At 44.2% G+C, this 24,555-nt stretch overlaps 1 protein-coding gene across 6 annotated transcripts in view; it reads left to right on the top strand.

Annotated features, from left to right (window-relative positions):
* The first annotated feature begins 1,562 nt into the window (after window positions 1-1,562).
* ZKSCAN1 (zinc finger with KRAB and SCAN domains 1) overlaps window positions 1,563-24,555 on the top strand; it is a 31,865-nt gene continuing 8,872 nt past the window's right edge. The window contains exons 1-6 of one of the 6 annotated variants that reach the window (XM_086374052.1): window positions 1,563-1,603; window positions 9,836-9,965; window positions 21,008-21,530; window positions 21,777-21,930; window positions 23,922-24,013; window positions 24,281-24,407. In XM_086374052.1, coding sequence (XP_086230178.1) covers window positions 21,105-21,530; window positions 21,777-21,930; window positions 23,922-24,013; window positions 24,281-24,407 — 799 coding nt within the window. In that variant the 5' untranslated portion in view covers window positions 1,563-1,603; window positions 9,836-9,965; window positions 21,008-21,104. Of the gene's footprint in view, window positions 1,604-9,835; window positions 9,966-13,650; window positions 13,807-14,313; window positions 14,484-16,562; window positions 16,775-21,007; window positions 21,531-21,776; window positions 21,931-23,921; window positions 24,014-24,280; window positions 24,408-24,555 lie in introns of those variants that run through there. The other 5 variants (XM_086374051.1, XM_086374053.1, XM_086374054.1 and 2 more) reach the window with 5 other exon arrangements.

The following is a 24,555-nucleotide window of genomic DNA, read 5'->3' on the forward strand; positions in this document are numbered from 1 at the left end:
AATGCAGACACTTATGAATTGCCCTGGAGTGGAAAAGGTGGTGACAGCAATTCCAGGAGTTCCTGCCAAGTTCTACCCTGGGTGGAACAAGTTGTTGATTGTTTCTGTCCCTGGATTTTACCCAAGGTGATACAGGAGTCCAGGGAGAGGAGAGGAGATGGCTGGGGGAGGTGGGGGCCCTGAGGCAGAGCTTGTGAGTCAGAACCTCTGTCTCCAGCAAGAAAGGTGGTTTTCAGTAAGCCAGAACTTTCTAATCTCAGTTTTCAAATCAGCAAGGAATCCGCCATTGCAGGGGCAGAATGGGGATTTGGCAGAGAAAAGAGCTGCTTCTGCCACTCCTTTTTTTAAAATTAATTTTTATTGGAATATGTTGATTTACAACGTCATGTTAATTTCTGCTGTACAGCAAAATGAATCAGTTATATGTGTATCCACTCTTAGATTCTATTCCCATGTAGGTCATTACAGAGTATTAAGTAGAGTTCCCTGTGCTATACAGTAGGTTCTTATTAGTTACCTATTTTATATATAGGCTTGTGTATATGTCAGTCCCAATCTCCTGATTCTGAATGTGCATGTTGAGGGTAAATCAGGTCTACTTGCTGAGCCTCAGTTCCTCTGTCTCTAAAATGAAGATTGGCATTCCCTACCTCATTGGGTAGTCCTGTGGTTTACTTCCTAAAATTCCCATCACATCAAGGGAGCTCAATGGCAGAGTATAGTTCCAATTTATCTAGACAAGGAAACTCAGAGAGGTTAAGGCAGCATTCCAAAGGCACACAGCTCACTAAAGGGTGGTGGCAGGAATCCAATTTATTTTCTCAACTCTCCACCGATATTCTTTCTTCGACCCTGCACTCCGAGAAGAGGAGGCCTTAGTTCTTTTTCTTACCATACCTGAAATTCTACAGTAGGGAAGGCGTCAGGGCTGAGAACATCAGGTCTGCTCCACCCTACTTTCTCCCAGCCGCGCCCGCCACCCCCCTTGGTTTCTGCTGCAGGGGACAGACCCTCTCCTCCCTCAGTCAGACACTGGGCAAAGCGGCCGCTCTGCACCACACAGCTCAGTATGGATGGGCCTCACCTCTCCGCCACCTCCCCTCTCCCGGCATCTCATCCCCACCGCCTTCCTGAGGCCGGCTCCCTTCCCCTGGACAGCTACAAAGATTCTTTGTAAAGTATTTATTACACGCAGAGGAGTGAGAGTCAGGGCCTGGCTGCACTCAAACCACCGGGGCCCCCAGCCCTGTTTACATAAAGACAGGAGCCAAGACAGGTGACCCTGTTGCCCTGGGGGCAGGAGAGAGGGCGGGCGACTGAAAACTGAACCCAAGTCCAGACCCCAGGCTCGGGCTCCTGGTTTCTGGGCTACGTCCCACAGGAGCGGCGCCTCCACGCGGTTACCCAGGGAGGCCTGTTTACTCGGCTGGGTGAGAGTTGTTTGCACAGGGAGGGAGTCATAGTGCCATCTGGTTGTTCTCTGGCTGAGTGGGGGCGGGGGTCCTTCGCAGGTCAGGCCTTATCTGCGTTCCAGGGCCTCTGAGCAAGCAGTCCCCTGACCACAGTCTTTTGGAGACGCTTGTTGCTGCGGCCAGCACAGCAGGTAGGGATCGAAAGTGGTTGACACACAGTTTGGGAAAAAGAAACTAGAGGCAAAATTAAAGTTTAAAGATGGGACCAGGGGACTCAAGACTCCTTGGGTCAAGAGCCCTGTTCCTTAGAGCCACATCACTTTTATCTAGTGTCTTGGCAAGTAGCAAGGTTCTGTTGTGCTACCATGAAGTCAGCCTCCTGTGTCCCTGGACACCTGTCCCATTTTATTGATTACTTTAAACTATCTGTTGTTTTCTTGTACAAGGGCTATCGCCTAGCTGGAGGTCATAGACTCGCATATGCCTTGGGAAAACATCCTGGTGTGTGCACAAGCAGCGCTCTGAACTTGCGCAGACCTGCCGTTCCAAGGTCCACACTATGTTTTTCCTTAGCTTAGCAGGGCATGACAACCCCAGCTGATCAACCTGATGTACTTTTATCTGGGTTATGCTGTATTGCTATATTTTGCTTTTATTCTTTTCCCATGGTGATTTTCTCATGGCTTAGCCAGAGCAACAGGTGGCTGACTGTTAACCCCTGCATATCCCCCTTTTTGTTTTTGTAGCAGAAGATATGTTGATCTTGCAACTTCTTTCTTCATTAGTTTTTGGAGGGTTTTTTGCATGCATCTGAGGACTATTGTTAGTTTCGTCATCTGTATGAGTTTGGGCTCCCCAATATACTCTGAGATTTTTGTGTATGTCTGGAGATAGTCTTTTTTGGACCTTGGTGAGGCTGTTCAGAACCCAAATGTCTCCAATTCCTGGAGGGACGAGACAAAAAAGAAAAATGTTTTAATTTTACCCACAGGTATAAATCACAAAATTCTTTTAAACCATCAGTGACTTGAGGAGAAGAGTTTTTTAATAGCTGAAAACAAAGATTAGAAGCCAGTAATATGTCAGACAAAAAGTCAAGAAAATTATAGTCATATTTAGCAGTCTGTTCAATCTCATATAGCCAAGAGGTCCTTGCCTGGTGACAAAGGATATCCATGAAGGTGATAGTCTCCAAGAAGCTCGTGAAATTTTTGCCAGTGTCTGTGCAAACTGTCCAGCAAAGTGGGTGCCCTGATCACTGGAGATTGCAGAAAATGTATTTTAGCCATTTTTTCCCATTGTGAGATATTAACCCTACAGCCAGGAAAGGCTTTATCCTATCAAATAAAAGTGAGGTTTGTCAGGGGGCCAGGAAAAGCCAAGCGGCCGTCTTGGACTTCCCATAGCCCTGACTGGTTTATAGCCATTGTTTATCCATTTCAAACTTTCTGATGAGGGGTTAATTTTATAGAAGCAGAATGAGCTTTGTCTATGTGTGCCATAGTTTCCAAAGATCATTGTGAAATAACACTCATTGATTTTATCAAAGTAACAAAAGATTTTAAAAGCAAGTATGAATCACTTAAAGACAAATTTACATAGTCTGTTATCAAAAGCCATATTTCAAGAAAACTTTGCTTTTTAACAGGAAGAGAAAATCAAATTCCAGATTGGTACCAGCTTATATTCATTGTGAAACAATAGTTATTCACTTAGTCAAAGTAACAATAAAAGATTTCAAAGGCAGTTTAATGTCTTAAGAAATTTGTATCATGCACAAAACTCTCGTCCACTTGCCACAAACGTTTTTTATACTTCTGTGTTCATCACTCTATTTGCCCATTCAGAGAACAGCCACCTGTAAGTTCAGATGTATTTCCCTTTTCTTTAATAGAATGTAATTCCATTCCTTATACCTTTTTATTAAAAACACACGTCCTACTTTCTTTCAGCAACCATGAACTGTACGTCATATCATCATTTTGTAGACTGGTAAATATAACTCACCCAAAGCTATGTCATTTGCAAAAGTATCTTCACAAAGTCAATAAATAAACATTTATACCAGGTATCAATTCAATAGTGAATATTTCCCAGTTCACAGAAGCCTGAAATTCGTTTTAGTTTAATTTTTGGAATTTAAAATTGTTTGATTCGTAAGCACTTACTTCTCTTTAGGCCAATTAAATAGAGCTCATTGACCAATTAGCCTTTAGCAGTTTTGTCCAAGAACGAAGACACACAGTGAGACACACATAAATAGAGATCTCATCCTTTTCTGTTGGATATTTAAAATGTCTCGTTTTTTTTGTTTGATATTTGAAATGTCTCTTTGCCCCTTCTTTTTTTCTTGGTTTGAGTTCTACCAATTTGTTTATGGCTGGAGTCCCAGATAGAGTGGGTTGTGTATCCCAAGGATATGATAAGAGTTAACTTTAGGTTTTTTCCCAGGTCTGTTTTTGCTTCTCAGGCAGAATTGGAGCTCCAAAAAAGTATTTTAACAAGCCAACTTTTTTTTTAATTGCACATGCAAGAAGAACCGGTTTTTCAACTTCAAAAAAGATTTTATTTTAACCAGTTTTTTTCCAAAGTCTAAAGAATATCATGGCCATTCAGTGTCAAAAATGTCATCTCTCTTTTTTGTACTCATAGTTTCATAGCTAAACTTTAAACCAGAGAGTGTTCTAGTTGGCTTTGATGACAGGGGTAAACTGATAAGGTGTTGTCCCAGCAAGGATTGCCTCTCTGGGGAGGTGAGGTCTTCTCTTAAAGTAAAGAAAGCCTGTCCTTTAACCTCTATTTTCTCCCAGGCTCTTATGCAGTATTGCCTCACCTGTTCTATAGCCTTATCTTCCATAAGCACTTGATCTTGAGTTCTCCCCCAATTTCCACTGCCTATCAGTTGATCTAAAGAGATGGGGATCTGTCTGGCTTGGTCTCGAGCCACCATAATCAAATGGGAACCCTCAGCTAGTCCCTGCACTATTTCCAAGGTAAAAGGAGAATTTACTTCATATTTTTGAACAGCTTTCTTAAGTTCCATTAGTATTTTGGAGGGAATCTGTTTGTACACAGCCTCATACACCCCATTAGGATTATTAGGATCTTTCAGGAGCTGCTCGTTCCTGTACTGTCATTGGAAATGTCATGGTCATAGCTTCCAAGTCACCCTCCTGTTGAGCCCACCAAACACTTTTCTGGAGGGGTAACAGAACTGTTGTCTGTGGCAAGGAAGAAAAAGCTTGAGTCACTTGAGAAGGAGGAAGAGGAGGTAAAGGAAATTCGTCCTCCCCAAAGGTGCAGTTTCGCTCTTGGCGATTTTTTTGGGCTCCAAAATCACTGCAGATGGTGACTGCAGCCATGAAATTAAAAGACGCTTGCTCCTTGGAAGAAAAGTTATGACAAACCTAGACAGCATATTGAAAAGCAGAGACATTACTTAGCCAACAAAGGTCCGTCTAGTCAAAGCTATGGTTTTTCCAGTGGTCATGTATGGATGTGAGAGTTGGACTATAAAGAAAGCTGAGTGCCAAAGAATTGATGCTTTTGAACTGTGGTGTTGGAGAAGACTCTTGAGAGTCCCTTGGACTGCAAGGAGATCCAACCAGTCCATCCTAAAGGAGATCAGTCCTGAATATTCATTGAAGGACTGATGCTGAAGCTCCAATACTTTGGCCACCTGATGTGAATAACTGACTCATTGGAAAAGACCCTGATGCTGGGAAAGATTGAAGGCAGGAGGAGAAGGGGACGACAGAGGATGAGATGGTTGGGTGGCATCACTGACTTAATGGACATGAGTTTGAATAAACTCTGGAAATTGGTGATGGACAGGGAGGCCTGGCGTGCTGCAGCCCATGGGGTCACAAAGAGTCAGACACGACTGAGTGACTGAACTGAACTGAAGCAAAGGTGCAGTTTCGCTCTCGGTGATCCTTCACTTTCGAGCCCCACGTTGGGCGCCACTTGCTACAGCCAGCACAGCAGGTAGGGATCGAAAGTGGTCGACACACAGTTTGGGAAAAACAAAAAGGGACAGAATTAAATTTTAAAGATGGGCCCATGGGACTCAAGACCTCTTGGGTCAAGAGCCCTGTTCCTTGGAGCCACGTCGCTTTTATTTAGCGTGCTGGCAAGCAGAAAGGATCTGTTGTGCTTCCATGAAGTCAGCCTCCTGTGTCCCTGGTCACGTCTCCCATTTTATTGATTACTTTAAACTACCTTTGTTATTTGCTTGTACAAGGGCTATCGCCTAGCTGGAGGTCGTAGACCCGCATATGCCTTGGGAAAACATCTTGGTGTGTGCACAAGCAGTGTTCTGAATTTGCGCTGACCCAGCGTTCCAAGGTCCACACTGTTTTTCCTTAGCTTAGCAGGGCATGACAACCCCAACTGATCGACCCGATGTACTTTTATTTGGGTTTTGCTGTATTGCGGTATTTTGCTTTTATTCTTTTCCCATGGTGATTTTCTCATGGCTTAGCCGGAGCAACAGATGGCTGACTGTTAACCCCTGCAGCCTGTCATTCCTTTGAGAGCGAATATGGCGAATTTGGGGAAAATTCTCAAAACAGTGCTAACTTTTCCCCCTGTAATTCATACCCACACCAAATAAATCATCTTGGACTTTTCAAGGTGGGAAGAAATGCAGTTTTCAGCACTCAAGGAATGGTGATGTTTAGCACCATAAGGTACTTTGCAGTTGGCAAAGTATTGTCATTTCCCCATTTCACATGACCCTCAAGACAGCACAGAGGTGGGAAGCTGTGATCAACGTCATCCTGTTTTACAGATGAGGAGCTGACAAGTAGAGTCAAGTTACTGCCACGAAATCACACATGCAACAAGAGGCAGCAGCCCAGTGACTGCAGATGATACTCCTTTTCTACTCTGTCTCTGCCTCCCACTTGGCTGATAAACAGGGTGTGCAGAGAGCTTGTTCCTATATGTAACGGCCTTCCAGGTGGCTCTGGGGAGAGCTGCAGGGCACTGTGTCCAGACCCTGGAGTCTGTCCATGGGTACCACCAGTGGGGTGTTCCCTGGGCACCAGATGGAGCTTTATGTGGACCAGTCATATGAAGCCACATGTAACATACACAGTCTTGTTCAGTTCGGTTCAGTTGCTCAGTCATGTCCGACTCTTTGACCCCATGAACTGCAGCACGCCAGGCCTCCTTGTCCATCACCAATTCCCAGAGTTTATTCAAACTCATGTCCATTGAGTTGGTGATGTCATCCAACCATCTCATCCTCTGCTGTCCCCTTCTCCTCCTGCCTTCAATCATTCCCAGCATCAGGGTCTTTTCCAATGAGTCAGTTATTCACATCAGGTGGCCAAAGTATTGGAGTTTCAGCTTCAACATCAGTCCTTCAATGAATATTCAGGACTGATTTCCTTTAGGATGGACTGGTTGGATCTTCTTGCTCTCCAAGGGACTCTCAAGAGTCTTCTCCAACACCACAGTTCAAAAGCATCAATTCTTTGGCACTCAGCTTTCTTTATAGTCCAACTCTCACATCCATACATGACCACTGGAAAAATCATAGCCTTGACTAGACGGACCTTTGTTGGCAAAGTAATGTCTCTGCTTTTTAATATGCTGAATATTAATTAATAGGTTATAATTAATATTATTAATAAATTGGTCATAACTTTTCTCCCAAGGAGAAAGTGTCTTTTAATTTCATGGCTGCAGTCACCATCTGCAGTGATTTTGGAGCCCAAGAAAATAAAGTCTCTCACTGTTTCCATTGTTTCCCTGTCTATTTGCCATGAAGTGATGGGACTGGATGCCATGATCTTAGTTTTCTGAATGTTGAGTTTTAAGCCAACCTTTTCACTCTCCTCTTTCACTTTCAAGAGACTCTTCAGTTCTTCTTCGCTTTCTGCCATAAGGGTGGTATCATCTGCATATCTGAGATTATTGATATTTCTCCCGGCAATCTTGATTCCAGCCTGTGCTTCATCCAGCCCAGCATTTCATATGACATACTTGGCATACAAATTAAATAAGCAGGGTGACAATATACAGCCTTGACGTACTCCTTTCCCGATTTGGAACCAGTCTGTTGTTCCATGTCCAATTCTAACTGTTGCTTCTTGACCTGCACACAGATTTCTCAGGAGGCGAGTCAGATGGTCTGGTATTCTCATCTCTTGAAGAGGTTTCCACAGTTTGTTGTAATCCACACAAAGGCTTTGGCATAGTCAATAAATACAAAGTCAAGTGGGCCTTAGGAAGCATCACTACGAACAAAGCTAGTAGAGGTGATGGAATTCCAGTCAAGCTATTTCAAATCCTAAAAGATGATGCTGTGAAAGTGCTGCACTCAATATGCCAGCAAATTTGGAAAACTCAGCAGTGGCCACAGGACTGGAAAAGGTCAGTTTTCATTCCAATCTCAAAGAAAGGCAATGCCAAAGGATGTTCAAACTACTGCACAATTGCACTCATCTCACATGCTAGCAAAGTAATGCTCAAAATTCTCCAAGCCAGGCTTCAATAGTACATGAACCGTGAATTTCCAGATGTTCAAACTGGATTTAGAGAAGGCTGAGGAACCAGAGATCAAATTGCTGACATCCGTTGAATCATTGAAAAAGCAAGAGAGTATCAGAAAAACATCTGTTTCTGTTTTATTGACTGTGCCAAAGCCTTTGCCTGTGTGGATCACACACTCTTGTACCACCAGCGAAATGGTGGTGAGGGAACATGGTATGGGACCGCTGAAGTTTCCTCCAAGTTCATTTGTCCCTGCTTCCTCTCTGCCTTATCTCCCTGAATTAAAACTGTGGGTTTCCACCTGAAGCCGTGACCTGAGTTCCAAGAATGGTCCCAGCTCCTTCTTCCTGTTCTTTATCTTCCCTTTTTAACCCCAAACACCAAACCCACCCAATAGGCATCACTCCCAGCTGCCTCCCCTTTCTCTCTCCACCTCTGTCCCTTCAGTCCAGCTGCCCTGCTCCATCCAAATTGCTTTGACCTGTGAAGTCGATTGGAACTTCTCAGCTCTGTTCCCGCCCCTGTTAGCCCAGGCCCAGCACCTGACTCTGCACCTGACCAGCCTCATCTCTTGGTCTTTCCCCTCCCTGTCAAATCCTGTCTCCCCTTCTCCTCACCAATCCATCCTTCAGTGACTACTTTTCTGCCAACTGATGTGCAACTCTGTCTTTACAGCTTGCCAAGTACAGTTGCCTTTGTGCATGTACAAACATTCTTACCAAGTCTCATTTAGAAGTTAGTTTTTCCTCCCTGCTGGATCTCTCCTCATCTCCTGCCTAAACTACTACTGGTTTGGGGTGGTGTTGGGGGCGGGGGGCAGATGTGGGAGTTTTGCTTGTAGGTTTTGAGTTTTTTTGTTCGTTTGTCTTTGCCTTCAGTACGCCTGAGTTCTGCCTGCCTTTAAAAAAAAAAATTGGCCACACTGTGTGGCATGCAGTATCTTAGTTCCCCAATCAGGGATCGAACCCTGGTCCCCTGCAGTGGAAGTGTGGAGTCTTAACCACTGGATTGCCAGGGAAGTCCCCTGCCATTGTTCCTTTAACCAACCTACATTAAGATCTTTCCCTACCTTCCTGACAAGTTGCTCTTTATAAACTTTCAAGTATTCTTCCTAACATGAAGACCTCACTTCCTTTCCTCCAAAAATTCTAATTAACCCTCTCCAATCTCTTCTTTCTCAACATTTAGAGCCTGTCAACAATCGTAGAATATGACTCCTGGGAGGACTTCCCTTGTGGTCCAGTGGTTAAGAATCCACCTGCCAATGCAGGGAACATGGGTTCAGTCTCTGGCTGGGGAAGATCCCACATGCCTCAGAGCAACTAAGCCCATGCACCCCAACTGCTGAGCCTGTGCTCTAGAGCCTGAGAGCCACAACCAGTGAGCACCACGCCATAACATAATGAAGCCCGCACCTAGAGCTGGTGCATCGCAGCAAAGAGTAGCCCCTGCTTGCTACAACTAGAGAAGGCCCATATTGTAGCCATGATGGCCCAGCACAGCCCCAAATAAGTAACTAAAGAAAGAAATAAAAATAAATATTAAAAAAAGTGACTCCTGGAACCAGCAGCTCTAAGAATCAGGTGGCCATGAATGACCGTTCTCCCCATGACCAGTCACCCCGTGCCACCTGGGTGTGTTTACACATCCACACTTTGTCTCCTTACCCTGCAAGCTCCTTGTGGCAGTTAAGAGAGCCTTTTCCTTTGTAAACTACACAGATGTTTAGAGGAAGCTCTGGATTCGTTTGGCTGCTTTCCAGTTTCTAGCCCAACTCAGACATGTCCTGTATCCTGTGTCCTATTACCTGTAGGTTTGGAGTTACATCAAAGGCAATTTGCAGGGGGTGGGGGAGGAGGCACTGTGTAAAAATTGAGAAACTTCAACTGAATATTCCATTTCTCTTTTCTCCTTGGAAGAATTAGCCTCTCTGGAAATTCTGAGTCCACACCCGGCTTGGCAGCAATAGCCTGAAGGGTGAATGCTTCCCTTGGCCAGAATGTGTGCTCAACAGATGGGCAACTCCCCACAGTCTCACTTCGAGCTCAGGTAACAGTTACATTTACCCCAGCCATTGGCTAGCCTGGCCCCTGTGGGCACTTGGGGGTAGGGTGGCTGGACATGCATAAAGAGAAATCGGTGTTCAATAGAATAAAAGTGTGGGACTTAGAGACAACAAGAAGAGAAGCTGCATGCATCACAGCTGACTGTGGAGCAGGCTTAGACAACCCCTTTTTCTTTTTTTTCCTAAGTAATTTTTTATTTGAGTATAGTTGTTAGTTTCTGCTGTATAGCAAAATGAATCAGTTATACATATACATACATCCATTCTTTTTTAGGTTCTATTCCATAGGTCATAACAGAGTATTGAGTAGAGTTCCCTGTGCCTGACAGAGACAATCCTTTTTTCTACTACCAGAGAGTTACCTTGGAAAGAGGCACCCCACAGAACCCTTAATTCTGTCCTGGGAAACCCGCAATCAGGCAGAGAAGTGTATTTATGCAGCTCTGAATATATGCATCACTTCACTTTGTATTTTGGTGACTCGTTCATTGGTCTAATGTCCCCACCAGATTGTAAACTTCTAGACTACCAGTGCAATGTCACTATCATATCCTCCAAAACAAGCATAATCCCTGATACATAATATATCATGATCAATGGCTATGAATAAATAAGTTCTGCCGTAATGCTGATGTAACTCAATAAATTAAGCAAGGTCAATGGAAGGACACTGGTCACCCTTCGGGTGTAAGTAACTTTGCTACAGCACAAAGATAAGAATTAAGCCTCTTTGGGGAGGAAATACGGTTATACATTTATCTGTAACTTATATTGTATATCAACTATATACTTCAATACGTATATAGTTGATATACAATATAAGTTACAGATCTATAGTGATCCACAGTTTTTAAAGGTTCTACTCCATTTATAGTTATGAAATATTGGCTATATTCCCTGGGTTGTGCAATATAACCTTGTAGCTTATTTTATACATAATCGTTTGTACCTTTTATTCCCCACCACTGTATTCCCTCTCTCCTTCTCTCTCCCCACTGTAATGATTAGTTTGTTCTCTGTATCTGTGAGTTTTTTTCTTTCATGTTACATTCACCAGTTTGTTGTATTTTTTAGATTCCACATATAAATGTTGTATTTTTTAAATTCCACATACAAATATCATACAGTATTTGTATTTCTCTGTCCCATTTATTTTACCTAGCATAATACTCTCCAAGTCCATTCATGTGGTTGCAGATGGCAAAATTCCATTCTTTTTTATGGCTGAGTAGTTTCCCATTTTGTATATCTACAAACACACACACACCACATCTTCTTAGCCCATTCACCTGTTAATGGACACTTAGATTGCTTCCATATCTTGGCAATTATAAATGATGTTTTTTATATATATGTATGTATGTATATATATAAATATTAATTCACTTGTCAGAATCTGTCCTACTTAGACAATCCAAAAGACATTTGCACAAAAATCTTCATTTAACTAATTCTTAACCTAGCAAAACTTTCAAAGTATTCAGCATGTCTAGAAATATAGGAATTACTAAATAATTAATGATACACTGCTTGATGGAATACTATATAGCTATTAAAATGATGCTTATCTATTCCGTGTACCAAAATTTTAAATGTCAGTGATATGATAATTAAGCTTTTTCAAGTAGTACACATAATTTCACATCAACCACATCCGGCTTTGCTAGGTGACAAGGAACCAAGTAAGACTCTTTTATTGGCAAGGAATTTATTGTAAGGACACACAGGGTAATAGGGAGACAGGGAACAATAACATCTGCAGCAAAGTTAAGCAATGCCCAGAATAGGGGCCTGAAGGTTATCCAGACGGTCACCTCCTCATGCCTTGGATTCTCAGTAGTGGGTGGCTGGGCTCCCCTCTGTGCACCTTGCCATGTGGTGCATCGGCCCTGAAGCTGCTGCTAACCCATGACACCCACAGCTTCGTGGCTTCTGTCACCTAATGCCTTCTGCTGATTGATTTCTGCTTGGCCCGGGTTTTCTGTTTGTCTCACATTTGAACTCCCCAAGAAAGGAGATCTAGATACTTTAGTTCCCTACTGTTCCATTCTTCAGAGCTCTCAGAACACACCACCTCTGTAATTCCAGTGGCCAGCATATAAGCTGTGCTTCCAAAAAGTGCCTAAACCTGATCCCATCAATTCAGTCCAAAAAGTGGTCACACAGTATGAATGTGGCAGGTACTTCAAACATATCAGCCACCTATCCAATATAATCTATAGTTTTGAACCATGTTTAAAATAATAAATAAAAGCATATACATATGAAAGGGCTTCCCAAGTGGTGTTAGTGGTAAGGAACTCATCTGCTAATGCAGGAGATGTAAGAGACACTGGTTCCATTCCTGGGTTGGGAAGATCCCCTGAAGAGGGGCATGGCAACCCACTCCAGTATTCTTGCCTGGAGAATCTCATGGACAGAAGAGCCTGGTGGGCTACAGTCCATAGGGTCAAAAAGAGTTGGATATGACTGAAGCGACTTAGCACATACACCCACACAGACATATGAAAACAGATAGGAAAGAGATAAATCCATCATAGTTGGGTTAGGGTGGAAGGATTATAGGTGATTACTTTTCTCCATTTTGCACTTTTCCTTTAACGATACTGTAATTGACTTTTGGTTTTCAAATATTTTTTCAAAGTACTCTTCAAACTATAGGAGTCATGCAGCCAAGCTACTGAGTTCAGTCTCTCCCCAGAACTTGCCTTGGAATATAGAGCAAAGTCACAATCATTAAAGTCTGTGGGTGCTCTTGCTAAGCAGGTAGAGTATTACTTCTGCCTTATCTTGCCAGGTGAAGGCCATAATTGTTGTAGGTTGTGAAAGCACCTTAAAGGCAAAAGTGCCTGTTATTATTCTGAAAACTTCTTTTAAATTGCTATAATAGCATATGTCACATGAGCAGAACATAGAACCTTACGACTAGCTTGGGCATAGAAAGACGTCCTTTATCCACAAGCCAAGTATTTGAAAATACAACCCCCTCAATTGGCAGACACCTTCAGGGCTGGAGAGGAACTACCACCATAGTTTTGTGAAACTGAGCCACCCATGGCTTTACTTTGATCTCCTCTGTGTACATCGTGGAGAAGGCAATGGCACCCCACTCCAGTACTCTTGCCTGGAAAATCCCATGGACAGAGGAGCCTGGAAGGTTGCAGTCCATGGGGTCGCTAATGGTCGGACACGACTGAGCGACTTCACTTTCACTTTTCACTTTCATGCATTGGAGAAGGAACCCACTCCAGTCTTCTTGCCTGGAGAATCCCAGGGACGGGGGAGCCTGGTGGGCTGCCGTCTATAGGGTCGCACAGAGTCGGACACGACTGAAGCGACTTAGCAGCAGCAGCAGTGTACATCGTTCTTTCAGCTCCTCTGCCACAAACATACAGTTACTAAGTATTATTGCTTGATAAAAACTCTAATTACTACAAGGACTGCCCGAGGTGAAAAAGGAGAAATCGAATTATCAGATGGACTGGTGTGAGTTGGACAGCCTGTTTATCCTTTCGTCCCCAGCCCTAACTTGGGGGCGCACAGGCTGCGGGAGGGGACCCCCAACGCGGGAGGCTGCACCTGTGCAGTGGACATGTCCAGCATTGGGGAAACCGAGATGTCGAATCCTCCCACCCTCCTAGAGAGGACCCGGAAGCGCGGCGCAGTCCCGGAAGGCGAGGTGCTGACACACTTCCGGCCTTTGTGACTCATTGTGTCTGTGTCGAGGCGTCAGGAGGGCCCGAACCTGAGCGCGGCGCCCTTCGGCCGGCCTGAGCCCCAGAGTCAACTCCTTTTGCTCGCCCCCAGCCGCTCCCGGGGCTCACGGTGAGATTTGGGGCCGGCCTCTGAGGGAGCGGGCGGGGCTGCAGGGGTGTGTGCGTGGAGGTGGGCTCTGCAGCTGCGAACCTGGGGTCCTCTCCTGGCGGCCGGGGCGCCGCGAGCAGCGAGTCCGTACCCCTGTCCCCACCTCAGGCCGGGCTGTAGGCAGCGCCGTCCCCCGGGGCAGCCGAGCCCGCTGCATCGGGGACCCGGGCAGGGAGGGGGCCTCTGTCCTTGGCAGGGGGTCCTGGGAGACCCGGGGGAACAGCTGTCTGCGGGTCCCTTCCGGGCACTCAACTGCAATGTCGTCGTCTTCGCTTGACGTTTTTGCAAACCGGGTCACGAGCGAACCGACCCCTGTTGGATTTTTTTTCTTCTCTGCCTCAGTCGCCATTTGCTTTGATTCTCGTGAGAGGTATTTTTTAATTTTGGGGTCCTTGAAGGATCTGCAGGTGAAAAATGCGGAAGGCTGAGAAACGGACACGTTTCAAGATGCCGAATATGTGTTTCCAGATCACCTGCTTCTCCCCACCCCGTCCCCCGAGCGGTGATTAAAGAGCGTCTGAAGCCTAGTCTGAGTGGATGAAGAAGTGATCTGGTCTAATAGAGATGATACATACGTCCCACTCTCAGCTTTAGGGGATATTTCGAAGGCTTTGAAAACGAGCTGTCCGGAAGATTAGGTGCGTTTTTTATTTCTGGGTAGTATTACTCTGCCTGACTTGGAAGGGCGAAGAGTGAAAGAATTTGGAAATTGCACGGGACCATTAGGAGACTGATTAACTGAGTGACCTTGGATAAGACAGGACACTTCTGCCAACTCTCGGTTCTGTCATCCATCAGATTAGGTTTTCTCCAAAGGCCTCTCCAACTTTGAGATTATTTGCTTTAGTCAGTGTAATTGAAAAATTCAGCTACAGTTCAGCCTGACACTGCCCCCTGCCCTCCCCTTCCTACAGTGCCTCCAGTACACAATAAGATACTTTCACTATAGAGAGTGGCTGTTACATGGCCTGGGACCAAAGAAAGCATTTATTGTACAGGCCATTGCTAGGCGGATTGGAGGTGGTCAATAAATACTTGTTGAATTGAATTGTGGAGGATTCATTGTAACCAGTCAACAAAGCCCTGTTACTGTATTTGCCAGCCACATGTGGAGAAATAGTTTTATTATTTAGGGAATCATGATGATAATTTGCCCCAAAATGGTTCTCCATGTTTGTATTGTCTCTGAATTAATATGCACAATTCTTGTTCATTATTTCAGGCTGTTTTCACCAATCTTAAAATACAAACAGGGAGGCTCACTAATTAATAACCTTAGGCTTTTGCTGATTCTCTGCTTGATCTAAGCATTTAAATTTTTGCTAACTTTATACTGTATTTAAATACAGATGAGTGTTATGTTAAATCTTTCCTTTTTATTCTGAGTATCAGTATTCTTTTGGAATTCTCGGGATACCTAGGTATCTTTTAAAGGTAGCTTTTTCATGTTTTAAAACATTTCAGAGTGCTTCTCAAAAATGGGGAGGGTGCACTTTGTTTAAAATGTCAAGACTATACCCTGGAAAAGATACTGGCCTGTTTAGAAAATAGCCTCTGAAATAAACTGAGCTTGTAACTCCAAGCCTTTCTTGTAAGAAAATCTTTTGTATTTACCTTTGGTGAAAACCAGTTACTGGGGATAATCTTATCTATATCGGATAGTGTGTCAGAATGGTTTGCAACTCAAAGGGACCCCAGAGGTAGTTTTCTGCTCCTCTGATCCTACCCTGCCCGCCGTTTGACAGGTAAAGATACTGGGTGTCAGAGAGGTTAAATAACTCACCCAGGGTCATGTAACTTACTCCTCATAGGAGACTAGAATTCAGTTGTTACAACTTGTGTTGCTTTCACTATAACAGGGTTTGTCCCGTTGCTTAAGCGAGTTTGGTGTGATGGTTGGAACCTGAACTGAGTCCCACAGAACTCATTTCAAATCCTGACTTAACCATTTAATTGCTCTGTGACCTTGGGTGTTACTTAACATCTATCAACCTTAGCTTCATTGTTATACATTGTGACCATAATTATACCTACCTCCTAAGAGTGTTGTGTGAAATGCCTGGTACATCGACCAGTTAACATTGGTTCTTACTATTATGCCTGCTAGAGGCTTCTTGAATTGAACAGATGAGGGGTAAGTGGCATTTCAGCTTAGCTCTAAAGGATAAGGAGGATTTGAAAAGGCAGGGAAGACTGGGAGGGAAATCCCAGGCATTATGATGTGAGAAAGGGAAGACAGTCAAAATATAAGACATTTAGGAAATACTGAGTAGAGTAATTTTGCTGGATGGAAAAGGTTCATGCAGGGAAGGGGAAGAAACTGATGGGAAATGAAGCTTGATGGGGAAGCTGGGACCAGGTGCTGGGGGCTGTTGGATTGGACGGCTCTATGGAGTTGTAAGAAGAAGAATCTGAGAGCAAGGTTGGAGATGAATTTTGAAGGGGAGGCAGAAAATGAAGGTAGGGCACCAAAGAGAAGAAGCCATTCTTCACAGAACTAGATAGAAAAATAAGTATGAACAAAGAACTGCATCTCCCTGGTGCTTGGAGATGAATGTACTTACGTAAGGGGAGAGGAATCAGAGATGAAATTCTCAGTCTGAGTGAATGAGATGTTCGTGGACCAGCTGATCCCTAGTTGCCACTGAAGGCAGTAAGATGACAAGGGGAGCTGAAATAGTTTAAGTTGTTCTTACTTCTTCTCTTCAATTTAACAGAATTAAGGTCTGCCCAGTTCTTTAGAAGAAGAGTCAACAAGAGTCCTTGTTCTCGAGGGGCTTAATGTTTGGTTGGGAAGTGGTGATAGAAACTCAGGTAATGGTAAGACAAGGAGAGCGGACATGCCTGACAGAGAAAGTCTTGAGAGCATTCAGATGAGGAAGATATCTTCTTTAATTTGGAATGTCAGGAAACAGTGTACATCTTGAAGGTGAGTGAAAATTTGACCAGTTGAGGTTGATAAAGGTGGGAGATTTGTCCTAGCAAAGAAGTAAAGATGCCAAGTCATACCCCAGGTTAATGGGTATTATGTTAACGGGAACGTTAATGGGTCGAATAGGCTGAAATAGAGGGAATCACTACTACTAAGAGAAAAGTAATGGGAGTGGAAGAGTCCAGTGGATTCACTGAGCGTAACTGGGGAAGGAGGGAATGACCAGCAGCAGACTTTGGCAATACTAAGTTGACCTTGGTATGTTGTTCATGTTGGAACAGGGAGAAATGGAAGCAAGACAGACTGGGTGGGGCTGAGGCACTGGTGTCAGCAGGAGATGTGGAGCCTGGATATTGGGATGGTGGAAGACGGCTCTGGGAGGCATCACTGGAAAAGATACTCTTTTTTCCACTTTTCTGAATGAAATGAAGGAGACCCAGCCTTACAGGAGTTATTTAGCCTCCCAGCTGAGAGAAAGCCAGCCAAAAGAGTGGTCTCTTGGACTCCCTGCCTGTGCCTCTTTCTGTTCAGGTCCTGGCTCTTCTGATGCTCCAGCTCCGTGGGGCCATTTCCTGGAAGCTGCCTTGTCAGCTGTCAGGTACCCCTTGGGGCTGCCCCAGCACGTGGAAACCTCCTTAGAACTGTTGGAACATCTGCTCTGTACTGTAATGATTTGTGTAAAAACGGGAATCGCAGTTCTCATCTTTTTATTCCCCTCAGTCTAGGCTGACACCATGTGTATTTGTGTTTAGTCACTGAGTCATGTCTGACTCTTTTGCGACCTTGTGGACTGTAGCCCTCCAGGCTCCTCTGTCCATAGGATTTCCCAGGCAAGAATTTTGGAGTGGGTTGCCATTTCCTTTTCCGAGGGATCTTCCTGACCCAGGGATCAAACCCGAATCTCCTGCATTGGCAGGTGATTCTTGACCACAGTGCCGCCTGGGAAGCCCTTGCGTATGATAAATCTTCAGAAATGCTTAGGGAGTTGAATACTTGTAACCAAGGACTTTCTAGATAAAGTTGCTTTGAAATTGAAAAACAAAATATATTTCCCCAGCAAGGGGGTGGAGTGCAAAACAAGTCTGAAGGAATGGATCAGTTCAGTTCAGTCGCTCAGTTGTGTCCGACTTTTGTGACCCCACGGACTGCAGCATGCCAGGCTTCCCTGTCCATCACCAACTCCTGAAGCTTGCTCAGACTCGTGTCCATTGAGTTGGTGATGCCATCCAACCATCTCATCCTCTGTCGTCCCCTTCTCCTCCCACCTTCAATCATTCCCAGCATCAGGGTCTTTTCAAATGTGTCAGTTATTCGCATCAGGTGGCCAGAGTATTGGAGTTTCAGCTTCAGCATTAGTCCTTCCAACGAATATTCAGGACTGATTTCCTTCAGATGGACTGGTTGGATCTCCTTGCAGTCGAGGGGACTCTTTAAGAATCTTCTCCAACACCACAGTTCAAAAGCATCAATTCTTCAGCACTCAGCTTTCTTTATGGTCCAACTCTCACATCCATACATGACTACTGGAAAAATCATAGCTTTAACTAGACAGATCTTTGTCGGTAATGTCTCTGCTTTTTAATATGCTGTCTAAGTTGGTGATGGCTTTCCTTCCAAGGAGCAAGTGTCTTTTAATTTCATGGCTGCAGTCACCATCTGCCGTGATTTTGGAGCCCAAGAAAATAAAGTCTCTCACTATTTCCATTGTTTCCAAGTGATGGGACCAGATGTCATGATCTTCGTTTTCTGAATGTTGAGTTTTAAACCAGCTTTTTCACTCTCTTTCACTTTCATCAAGAGGCTCTTTAGTTCTTCTTTACTTTCTGCCATAAGGGTGATGTCATCTGCATATCTGAAGTTGTTGATATTTCTCCTGGCAATCTTGATTCCAGCTTGTGCTTCATCCAGCCCGGCATTTCTCATGATGTACTCTTCATAGAAGTTAAATAAGTAGGGTGACAATATACAGCCTTGATGTACTCCTTTCCCACTTTGGAACCAGTTCAGTTCTAACTGTTGCTTCTTGACCTGCATACAGATTTCTCAGAAGGCAGGTAAAGTGGTCTGGTATTCCCATCTCTTTAAAAAGTTTCCACAGTTTGTTGTCATCCACACAGTCAAAGGCTTTAGCACAGTCAGTGAAGCAGAAGTAGATGTTCTTCTGGAATTCCCTTGCTTTTTAGAAGATGGTTTACAATAGGCCTTTTACCAGTTTAAAGTATTGGAGAAATGACTTAATTCCCACATTCTTTTTATATTTATGCAGAGAGCCTTTTTTAATGTAATGTTCTTTATTGTAATCATAAGCTGCTATTTTAATAATGATTTCTGGTTTTTATTAGGGACCAAAGAAAGAAAAATGAATCTGGTTATAAACCTCAAATTAAAATCATGATGTTTGTTTAGAACGGTCTTCTCCAAACTTTTCCAGTCACACAATCCTGTCAGTAAAAACTGTTTACAAAAGCTACATACATACATCATTATACCAGTGTTTTGTATAATTTTTAAAAAATACAGTAGTGCTTTTCTAAAATAGTCTTGTGCTTTAAATGTACGTGATCCATTTTCCACCAAAATTACTAATAATTTTTTAGTGAAAGTCATGTAATTAAAAATGTTTTGTTAGTTTAAAACTATTGGCTTATCTCATTTTGATACAGCCAGATGCTGTGTCTAAAACTTATTGCTTATTTTGATGGCTGTAAGAGGTGAAAACGATGCCTCAACAAAGGTTTGTCAATTCAGATGAAAGAAATACATTTTTGCATCTGCTTAGTAACTCGTGATTGCTCCTGTCCACCAACCCTCTTCAGTTTTTGTTCTTGAAATTCAGCTTCTACATCTCCATTTTTCCATGCCCTTATATCACCTGTTCTTATGTTTTATAATTTTAACAAACAGGCTCAAGACCCACTAAAAATCCTCATTTGGAAGTTCTTAAAAAAATTAGGGAATATTTCCAAGTTTTTAAAATGTGTAGACAATAAGGAGTTTCAAGGATGCTGAGTATCAGTTTTAGTGGTTAAAATTATGTAACAACCCACTAATAATTCCTTCCTCATACTTTTTTTTTTTTTTTTTTTTTTACTTTTTCACTTGTCGGTTGACTTCTTGTTAGATTTAGATCCACACTGGTTTTCACCTTCTAACCTGGCGGAGTTAGAGATTGCTCTGGATAGAAGCTTCAGCCACCATTTTCTTGTTTGTGTGTGTTTGCCTTCTTAGTGTCTCCCCTTCTAGTAGTTTCTCTGCAAGAATCTCTAAAGCTGCTTGCTCTTGTCTAAAATGTAGTTGATACATAGCATAAAGGTTAGTTTCAAGATACATAATGATTCAATGTTTCTGTGTAATGCCAAGTGATCCCAATAAGTCCGGATAACATCTATCACCATAGTTACATTTTTTTCATTTGAAGAAAAATTTTAAGAACTTCTTTCAGCAGCTTTTGAATATGCAGCACAGCATTAACTGGAGTCGCCACGCTGTGACTCCACCCCAGGACTTATTTTACAACAGGAAGTGTGTGTCGTTTGACCTATTTTGCCCCTGCACCGCCCCCAGCCTGTCTCTTGTGAACATGTTCAGCGTTTAGACCGAGTGAGCTAGTTAGTATCCATTTGTACATTAGATGTGGTCTATTTTCTCTCACTTTTAAAATATGAATAGACCTTCTGATATTTTCCTTATTCAGAGTGGCTCATTTTGTACTGACCTAGGCACCCATAAAAAACATAGAAATATCTGAATGGTGGGTTACACATCCGGGCCTTCCGATCTGGCCTGAGTGTTGGCTCCACTAGGTAGGTTGCTCCTGAGTACACAGCCGAAGTCACCCACGCCACAGTCGCGTCATCTGTAAGAGGGTGCTCCAGGTTGTCCTGGGAGCTCGTACATGTGCTGCTGCAAGCCACCGCCTGGCACCCCTCTCTCAGCTCTCACCAGGCTGAGTGTGTAAACACATGATGTCATAACCTGCCTTCCCCTGGAAGGAGAGTGCTTGGACTCCAGCAGACACCCTGAGGGTAGAATTCGCCATTTGGGAGTTTGCTTGCAAAACCTTAATATCTATAAAGTGACAGTGAAAACAGTTGGTACCAGGGACTTTTTTTTCCTTTACTATTCAGAGGCGTTTTTAATGCTTGGATGTGTAGCCTTGTATGAAGTATTAACCGCAAAGTATCACTTTCCATAAAGGTACCAGTAATTTTTTTTTTTTTAACTCTTCAGAAATAGTACAGAAACAGATACCAGACATCTCACAGGACAGAAAGGAGAGCCCAAGAGCACAGACCCTGTTCGGATCAAGTCAGGTCCCTGAGCCTGAATGATGACTGCTGAGTCGAGGGAAGCCACAGGTCTGTCCCCGCAGGCTGCCCAGGAGAAGGACGGTATCGTGATAGTGAAGGTGGAAGAGGAGGATGAGGAGGAGCACATGTGGGGGCAGGACGCCAGCCTGCAGGAGTCTCCCCCGCCCGACCCAGAGGTCTTCCGCCAGCGCTTCAGGCACTTCTGTTACCAGAACACTTTCGGGCCTCGAGAGGCCCTGAGTCGACTGAAGGAACTTTGCCACCAGTGGCTGCGGCCCGAGATCCACACCAAGGAGCAGATCCTGGAGCTGCTGGTGCTCGAGCAGTTCCTCTCCATTCTGCCCCGGGAGCTCCAGGCCTGGCTGCAGGAGTACCGTCCTGACAGCGGGGAGGAGGCTGTGACCTTGCTGGAGGATCTGGAGCTGGATTTGTCAGGACAGCAGGTGAGGCGAGGCATGTGATGTGTGAGCAGCACGTGGACTTTGAGACTGGAGCAGAGAGAGAGTTACTGATTTAAAGCTTGGATTTATAGTCTTTGTGGTACTTAGATCCTGCTCCGCTTGGCTGTTAAAAAAAAGTATTCTGGCCCTGGCCCTCGCCCAGCCCCTGGCATACTTACTGTCTTTTTGTTTGTCTAAATTCCTGTTTAAAAAGTAATTTACCCACAAGCCTAACCTGTTTGTCCTCAGGTCCCAGGTCAAGTTCATGGGCCTGAGATGCTCGCAAGGGGGATGGTGCCACTGGATCCAGTGCAGGAGTCGTCGAGCTTTGACCTTCCTCATGAGCCCACCCAGTCCCATTTCAAGCATTCATCTCGGAAACCCCGTCTGTTACAACCTCGAGGTAAGAGGCCAGGGTTCACGTGGGTTGTGAGGCGGGGACACGCCAGTCAGATGCGTCTGTGGTGCTGATGCCTGTAGTGGTGCTGATGCCTGTAGTGGAGAAGCGTGTTTGTTTCTGTTGTCATTGCTACTATGTATCAGAGGAAACATAACCTGCAGACCAGTTTCATGAGTTAGTGTTACTGAGGAGGTAAGTGGAATGTGCATAATAAACTTGAGTGGACATTATATTATTTGTTGAACTGTTAGCATTCTGGGTGTCTAGCAGACTTTTTATTAACAGGAAAGTCCTCAGAAGAGATGATATATATCCAGCACTCTGGTATGTCATAAATTATCTTGAAAAGGATCGTTTTAAAATTGATTTTATTTGGGACTTCCCTGATGGCCCAGGGGTTAAGACTCTGCTTCCTCTGCACTGTTCAGTGCATGCTGAGGGAAACTGGATCCTCCATGCCACACAGCACAGCCGAAAAATAAATAAATTCATTTTCTTTAAAATGTATAAATACTGTATAACATCACTCTTTTTCTAGGTTATTTTCAGAAATTCCAAAGAATGGGAAAAGGATGGAAAAATGTTTTGGTTGAGGAACATGAGGCAAAAAAAAATCATTTCAGAGGCATATGAATAAAAATTAGTTTTTTTTCCCTTGAGGGAAATCTTAATGTATTTTATCCACTTTTAAAACCAAAGTAGGTACATAGACTATCAGTAAATAATAATAACATGCTAAAAGAATGATTGTTCATGAGCTGATAAACACAGTCCTCACCCAGTGTGTCTGTTGTGGTGACGTGCAGGGCGGGCGTGTAAAGCTGAAGGGGGCATCCTTGTCGGTGCGTTCTGGAGGGCAGCTAGCAGTCATAAGCTGGAGAAGCCCCGCCAACCAGCCAGATGCTGCGATGGTAGTCCACCACGGCCCACCCCTCCCGTTGCTTCCTCCTAGGGTGAAATCAGGAATGGAAAAGGATGTTCATGGTTTTAAATGCCAGATGAGGGCTTCAGATGATCAGTAACAGCGTTAGAAATCCTGGAATAGGTAGTTGTTACGTAGTAGATACGCACTTATTTTTAGTTTCCTCTTTGTGCTGATTATCTTCGACCGGTGTTTCCTCACTCTTGTAAGGTTGGAATGCTAGGTACTTGATCTTTTTGGACACTTTGCTCTAGCTTTTAGTAATTCTGTTTCAGAATGATTTTTCTAATATCTTTGCAATACAGTAACATCATCTGTTTACCAGTAACATTTCCAAATCTAACATTACTTGGCAAGGGAAGGTTTTGATTTTGCAGTCTCCTAAGAATTTTCCAGTTTTATACATGGCAGTTAGTGTGATCCTATATTGAATATGTCTTTTATTAGAAGAGTATCATCAACCCATGCCTTTATACGCTTGGAAATATCTCATCAGCATTCAGACCCTGTGAACCAGTTTGATCCAAAAACTGGTCAGGTGAGGGAGAAAGTAGAGGGGCAACAATTGGCAGAAACTTGAAACTAAGAAGAGCCCCTTCCTTCTCTGTTTCAAGACATTACTGCCAAAGATTTTTAAAACTTAATTTTTCACAACTGGATGGGAATCTGAAGTCCTAGTACACGTTCCTTGGACTGGAGAAGGTTAAATTATGAGCCAGACCTGACTCGAGCTGAGTGTTGCCTGCTTCTGTGGCTGGGAACAGGAGCCTGGTTCTGGTTCTGGTTCTGGCTCTGGCTCTGGCCTCTCAGCAGGGGACGTTAGGCAAGTTGCTTACCCTTTTAGGGCCTCTGTTTCACCTTCTGTGACTTCTTGTTCCTCCTGCTCAAGAACAGAAGTCTTGGGAAGACACAGCTTATGCTGGCCTTCTTACAGTCCCTGTAATTATCAGTTCTGTAGTTCCTTGTTGAACATCAGGCACTCTGGTACAGGAAAGAGGGTGCCCTGGGCCCTTATTCGAGAGGGACCCAGAGCAGAGCTGGCTTCACTCACAGCTCCTTTCTCCTCCTTCAGCTCTCCCTGCCACCCACGTTCCTGCCCCTCATCCTGAGGGGGCTCCCAGAGACCAGGCGATGGCATCTGCATTGTTCTCGGCAGATTCCCAGGTGAGCTGTGGGCCCCTCTGCCCTCCTGAGTCCCTGCCATCTGCCTCTTGCTGGGGCTCTTCTGGCGGTCTTCTCCCAAGGCGCTGGCTGTTGAAGCCCGGGCCCACAGAATAGCCCCCACTCCCCAAGAGTCCACTGGAGCCTAGCGTGGCTGCCTTTTCTTCCCAGCATCCTTTAGGTTTGCAGTCACCCTGACTGCAGGTTCGGGCAGTGGGACTGTCCCTGGGCTTTGGGGGAACTGAGTGTGGGGATCTCGTGTTATTTCAGGCAATGGTGAAGATCGAGGACATGGCCGTGTCCCTCATCCTGGAGGAATGGGGATGTCAGAACCTGGCTCGGAGGAATCTCAATAGGGACACCAGGCAGGAGAATTATGGGAACGTGATTTCCCAGGGTAAGATGGGTGCAGGATTACTTGTGATAAGAGTGTATTGCTTCTTTTTCCAATAGCTGTGGGATCTCTGATGTGTTAGACTATCGAGCCCCTTTGTTCAGACCAGATGGAGAAGGAGAACACTGTTTATTTCATCCCAAAGCCTGGC

Source organism: Bos grunniens, chromosome 25 (genome assembly GCF_055505025.1).
Source record: "Bos grunniens cultivar Pamir isolate PY7600 chromosome 25, Bosgru_T2T1.0, whole genome shotgun sequence".
NCBI lineage: Eukaryota > Metazoa > Chordata > Mammalia > Artiodactyla > Bovidae > Bos > Bos grunniens.